General features: G+C 48.9%; 1 protein-coding gene across 1 annotated transcript in view; it reads left to right on the forward strand.

Moving 5' to 3' along the window:
* abr (ABR activator of RhoGEF and GTPase) overlaps positions 1-6,306 on the forward strand; it is a 196,648-nt gene that overhangs the window by 126,901 nt on the left and 63,441 nt on the right. The window contains exons 15-16 of the mRNA XM_080549446.1: positions 149-246; positions 787-918. Coding sequence (XP_080405572.1) covers positions 149-246; positions 787-918 — 230 coding nt within the window. The remainder of the gene's footprint in view (positions 1-148; positions 247-786; positions 919-6,306) is intronic.

Raw genomic sequence — 6,306 nt, forward strand, 5'->3', positions numbered from 1 at the left:
TGTGCGTGTGCGTGTGCTGTATGTTGTGTGTGTATTGTGTGTCGTGCGTTGTGTGTTGTTGTTGCCTAGTCTGACTGTCTTTCCCTCACCAGTAACAACTGCTCTGTTGTATCAACACGTCTCTCCCCTGTGTGTTTCTCTCTGTCAGACCTCTACTGTACTCTGGAGGTGGACTCCTACGGCTACTTTGTCAGCAAGGCCAAGACCCGCGTGTTCAGAGACACCACCGAGCCGCAGTGGGACGAGGTGAGGGACCAGAGCTCTAAACCAGGGGTGCAAACTTGTCACCCTAAATTAGCCGTTTTCACCTCAAAATAGGTCATCCATGTGAATCGTGTAGACCTGCAAAAAACGAACTAATCTTAGCTAACTAATCTCCCTGTCTGCTATACTCCGCTGCTGTTGAAATAACCTTTAGCTTCAGGCAGCTAGGTACAGTTCCAGACAGCGTGGAGAAACACAGTCACAGTAAACTGTTTTCTAAGTAATTATGCGGGTGTCAAGGTCAGGGCTGCCGCTACTTACACGTGTATCATTGTTAGATCACAGTTAGTGCTAGCGATATCCATTTAGCACCATTAGTGATAGCGCTATTCCCCCCCCCACCTCCCCCTCCGTCGAAAATGTTCTCCTCTAAGGTCACCTTTTTGGGCCATCACCAGTTTGCACCCCTGTAAACTCTCTACGCATCGCTCCGACGGTAGATTAGACGGTCTGTTCTCCCCCCACCAACAGGAAATTAAACCTAGCGCTCACGTCATCCCTGTTTATGGCCCCCCCGCACAGGAGTTTGAGATCGAGCTGGAGGGCTCTCAGTGCCTGCGGATCCTGTGCTACGAGAAGTGCTACGACAAGACCAAGCTCAACAAGGACGACAACGATCTCGTGGACAAGATCATGGGCAAGGGGCAGGTGCAGGTAAGGAGAGCGGAGAGATTTACCTCAGAGACGTTTGTTGTGAAACCAAAAACAGATGTTTTTTTCCCCCCATTCACGCTCACAGAAACCTACCCTAGGTTTCCTTTACACACCCTTTACACACTGCATCAGACCCACGTCGATGGGCTTGGATGTGGCGGCTCCGTTGACGTGTCGGTTGGTTTAACTGTCTGGGAGAGAGAGTGATTTTGTGGGGTTTTCCCCTTCCTTGGGGGAAAAGACCCAATGAAAAAAATAAAGTCCCTCTGAGACTCTGAGACTTGTGTAACTGTGAGTGGTTTGTGTAGCAGGCTGTGGGTAGTCATTATGATGCGTCACGTTGGTCCTCATGTCCCATGGTCTGAAGGATCAGGCTGCTTGGAGGAGCAGGGGTCATTTGTATTTTGGGGTTTTCCTGAAAACTTTCTTACATCCATGTGATTTCATTAGGGCAAGTGGGGCATGACTGGTGTCACTCGCTTTATGTGTGCAGTTGTTATGAGTCGCTGCTGTCAACCACGATGAGACGCTCTCTCTCTCTCTCTCTCTCTCTCTCTCTCTCTCTCTCTCTCTCTCTCTCTCTCTCTCTCTTTTCAGGCCTGTTTAGATAATTCCACCTCCATTTTAGATTCTCCCTAAATCTGGGTCAACTTTGAGGAATGATCAAGCTAGTATAAATGATGTATAGTTGTTGTTGTTTCTGTGGTGGTGATTGTCGAGGTGAGCTCACAGCAACTTCACCTCTCGTACTTGGTACCTGGTTCTACTCTTTTGTTTTCCTCCTTTCACCCCCATTGCACAGAAATGTCATATTCATAACATATTCAAACATAGTTGTTTGTGGATGTTTGCTGAGTCGACATGGGAATACAGAGCTCATATCAAACACCCGACTGTGGAAAGTGGGGCAAACTAGAAACACAGAGGGAAGAAGGGGATGTTTTTTTTCAGAAAAAGTCACAAAGCAAAAAAGCTTTCTTTTCACTTTCTTTTCACTTTCATCATGAACTGTTGGAGAACCATCCTAGGGTGGTGTGTTGAAGATAATAGGGAATAAAGACTAAAGTTTGTTATTTTATTCATTTGCTTTTCTTTACATGGTTTGTAATTCGATGTCTGTGTGTGTGAGTGTGTGTGTGTGTGTGTGTGTGTGTGTGTGTGTGTGTGTGCATGTGTCCTTGACTGACAGGTTCCTACTCCTACTCCAGAGCAGGAAAGACCCTCATTTCAGCCCCCTCCCCTCCCCCTCATTGGCAGTCCAATTTGGAGTGAGTTTGTTTGTAAAAGGCTGTTTAAAGGGAGACCTGCTCATGTTCTTCAACTGTGGAGAAGCTGTTTAGATAGAGTAGCTGTATCCCCCCCTGGTGATCCAGAGACCCTCAGAGTTGTCCAGCTGAGGAACGTCCAGATTCTGCATCTGTCCGTGCATCTGAGACGTGTCAGAGACCTGAGTAATGGTGACATCATCATGCTGCCTGTTTGGTGTCCATTTTGTCTTAGCATGTGATTAGCATGTGACTTCACTACCCTCTAACATTCTCTACCAGTTCTGCAATACTGTATTGTGACATTCTGGCGGCACACAGCGTATCGTGTTTTGGACGTGCACAGTGCAGCTATAGTCTCTGGCCTGAACTAGTCAAATGATTAGTGACCTGGGGAAGAAAGCCTTATTAGAAGGTCAATTAAAACAGCTCCTGATCTTTGACCTTTGACCAGGCACCTGTTGAACTATTGAAATAGTTGTCCACTGTGAGCCCTGCCAGCTATGGGTTAATGAGCCCTGCCAGCTATGGGTTAATGAGCCCTGCCAGCTATGGGTTAATGAGGCTTCACTCCTTCACAACTGCAGAGGAGTTGAAGGGTGGATGGGAGAAGAACTCTCGAATCGTGTGTGTGTGTGTGTGTGTGTGTGTGTCTCTGTGTCTGTGTCTCTGTGTGTGTGTGTGTGTGTGTGTGTGTGTGTGTGTGTGTGTGTGTGTGTGTGTGTGTGTGTGTGTGTGTGTGTGTGTCTGTGTCTGTGTCTGTGTGTGTGTGTGTGTGTGTGTGTGTGTGTGTGTGTGTGTGTGTGTGTGTGTGTGTGTCTGTGTCTCTGTGTGTGTGTGTCTGTGTGTGTGTGTGTGTGTGTGTGTGTGTGTGTGTGTGTGTGTGTAAGTGCGTGGGCATGGAGGAGAGGACACTTCACACTGCAGGGCAGAGCTAAGCCAAGCCCACTCACCACAAACCTGCATGTCGGGAAAAACAACCCCACCACTCACATTTCTCTCAGATTTCGTAGAGAAACACACTCACAGCCAACAACATCTTTGCTTCAGAAACTAAATAAACTCGCCACATGAAGCTCGGGGAGAAGCAGAGGCAGAGAACCGGAGAGAACGGCATTTTTTACTCCCCAGGCTCAGAGTGGATGGGAATAAGAAGAGAGAGTTACTGGGGGGAAAGGAGGGTGTGTGTTGTCGTGCAAGATAGCTGCAGTGACTCATCACAGAAAGGCTGCTAGCCGGAGTTGAAACAGAAACCCACAAGAGAGAAGCTCTGAGCGTTTCCTCTGATGGCATCAGCTCTCTGGGCTACAAGGGAGATGGTATACAGTAGGGAGCGCAGGGGAGGCTGGTGGTGGAGGAGGTCCACATCAGTAGAAGAGGCTCGTTGTAGCGCAGGGAACGGAATGAGGAATGGTATCAACCCTCCTCTCATTTCTGCCTCCACCAGACCCCCCCTGAGGGACTGGTCTGTGTCTCTGATACTGACATACAGTAGCGGTGGAGTAGCGCAGGTGAATCTGGAGATGATTTTTCCAGGCGCAGCAGAGGGACACTAGCCTGAGCGCAGAACAGGACATGAAGTTTCAGGGACTTAGAGGCGAGGACTGAGGAGAGATTTGGAGGAGACATTTTGGAGTGGTGAAATTATGTTTCAGGAGGTGGTTGTTTGACTATGTTTAACACTAGAACAGCCACGAGGAGTAAATAAAAGTGTTATATCTTTGCACTCAATCACATTTCAGGACCCTCCTTTCATGACTTGTCCTAGATATGTGCGTTCTACCACCCAGTACCCTTGCATTTTCCAAAATCACATCAGGATAAGCTAATATAAAGCTATTTTGAAGTTTTTCTGTGTAGGAAGCAGGCTTCATTTACAAGCGCCCAACTAGTGGTCGTCGTGTGTAAATAGCAGCTTCCCATTCTAAAGAGCGGCTCTTTTAGTAGGTAAGAAAGGCACGCTGGTCTAGTGTTAGGGGGCGTGCAGTAACAGCAGTTTGCAGCAGTCTTCCAGAGCAGGGTTTCCTTGGAGCTCCTCCTGTTTGCTTTCCTGGTCAGGCTCTTTCCTGGTCAGGCTCTTTTGGAAGAGGCCAAACTGTGTTGCTTTGCTCTCTAGAGAGTAACTGATTTATTTAACAAGACTCTGACAAGAATGCTGAACAGACCTTAGATGGGCATGTCAGGCCAGAAAGAAAAAAGTTCTCTTTATTGCTCGCTACTGTAAGTTCATTTTCAGACATGAGAAAGTTGATATAAGCGGTGTCTTCTGACAAAAATCTCACAGAGGACATTTTGGATTTGAAATGAAACTTAGTTGTGAGACAGTTTTATACATACAGTATATAGTGCCATAAGTCTACATTTCAATTACTGGTCATAATAAGAAATACTCTATTGCCCATGCACACAAACACACACACACACACACCGCTCCACTCTTGCAGCACTGCCTGATTAAGTGAGAGCCATGTCTCTATAGAAACACCATGTCTCTATGGTAACACCATGTCTCTAAGGAAACACCATGTCTCTATGGTAACACCATGTCTATAGAAACACCATGTCTCTATGGTAACACCATGTCTCTATGGTAACACCATGTATCTATGGTAACACCATGTCTCTATGGAAACACCATGTCTCTATAGAAACACCATGTCTCTAAGGAAACACCATGTCTCTATGGAAACACCCGCCAGCGATTGATTTTCAGCCATTTCCAACAGCTCTGACCCTGAGGAGACGACCTCTGACCTGTAGGGTCATGTCACTAATCGTCCATTAAATGGCGACACGGCAGGGACTGTTTTCAGGGACTGTTTCCCCCCCGTCCAACTGGGAACAGAGACGGCCCCTCAAACGGCTCCACGGAGGCTATCGGAAAACTGATCAATACCTGTCCCTCAGGCGGTCGGTTAGCGCTGGAGAGATATTCATTTAATCTCTCTGGCTGGTTCATATGGAGCCACGTTGCCAAGGACATGCTGTCCTGCTTTGTGAAGCATATGAGCTCGGTGAGACTGACTCACTGACTCTACAAACGCTCCCCTTGTGTTTTGCTCTTCAGAAACGGGTCTTTCGTGCCCATGATCGCGAAGAATGATTCTAAGAGGAGCGTTTATGCAATATCTGGGGCGTCAACGCAACGCTTTCTATAATGGAAAGGCATCATGTCCTAGAAGCAAACGCGAGCAGGGCTTCTATCCTGTTATCCCCCCACACCATCAGCCTTCCCCTGGGCTCTACGCTAGGCTTTAATTCCTCTCCCTCTCAAGTTGTTATCTGGAGGAAAGCATGTTGTCTTCCATACAACCTACCCCCCCCCCCCCCCCCCTCCCCTCAGCTCTCTGTCTGTCTGCTGCCTCTACAACCTACCCCCCCCCCTCCCCCTCAGCTCTCTGTCTGTCTGCTGCCTCTCACAGACCTACCCCCCCCCCTCCCCCTCAGCTCTCTGTCTGTCTGCTGCCTCTCACAGACCTACCCCCCCCCCTCCCCCTCAGCTCTCTGTCTGTCTGCTGCCTCTCACAGACCTACCCCCCCCCCTCCCCCTCAGCTCTCTGTCTGTCTGCTGCCTCTCACAGAGGGACTGTCTGTCTCTGTACCTACCCCCCCCCCCCTCCCCCTCAGCTCTCTGTCTGTCTGCTGCCTCTCACAGAGGGGACCCCCCTCCCCCTCAGCTCTCTGTCTGTCTGCTGCCTCTCACAGAGGAGAGGGACTGTCTGTCTCTGTTGTCCTGTGAAGTCCAGTGGTGTCCAGTGGTCCATGGTCTGAACTCTAGAACCCTATGACCCTACAGTATGAGGGCTCAACGTAGTGTGTGACATCTACAATGATCTGCTGTAGGGAACATCACCTCGACCTCTCTGTCCCCACACCCACCCCCACATAAGCCACTCTCCTCCTCTTCTCTTCCTCCTCTTCTGTCCTCCTCCTGTCCTCTCCCTCCCGCTGTGCCTTTGCGGGAGGCTGTTTTGATTAGTTTGTATTCCAGGGTGAGTGTATGTCACCCCCCCCCCCCCCAGCTATGTTGTTCTGCCTCTAGAACTGGTAACCTGATCCATCTGAACCATCTGAAACATGTCCCAGAGATAATGAGAGACAGAGTTCATACGTCAGAGGAGGG

The sequence above is a fragment of the Nansenia antarctica genome (genome assembly GCF_963989245.1).
Source record: "Nansenia antarctica genome assembly, chromosome: 20".
Classification (NCBI taxonomy): Eukaryota; Metazoa; Chordata; class Actinopteri; order Argentiniformes; family Microstomatidae; genus Nansenia; species Nansenia antarctica.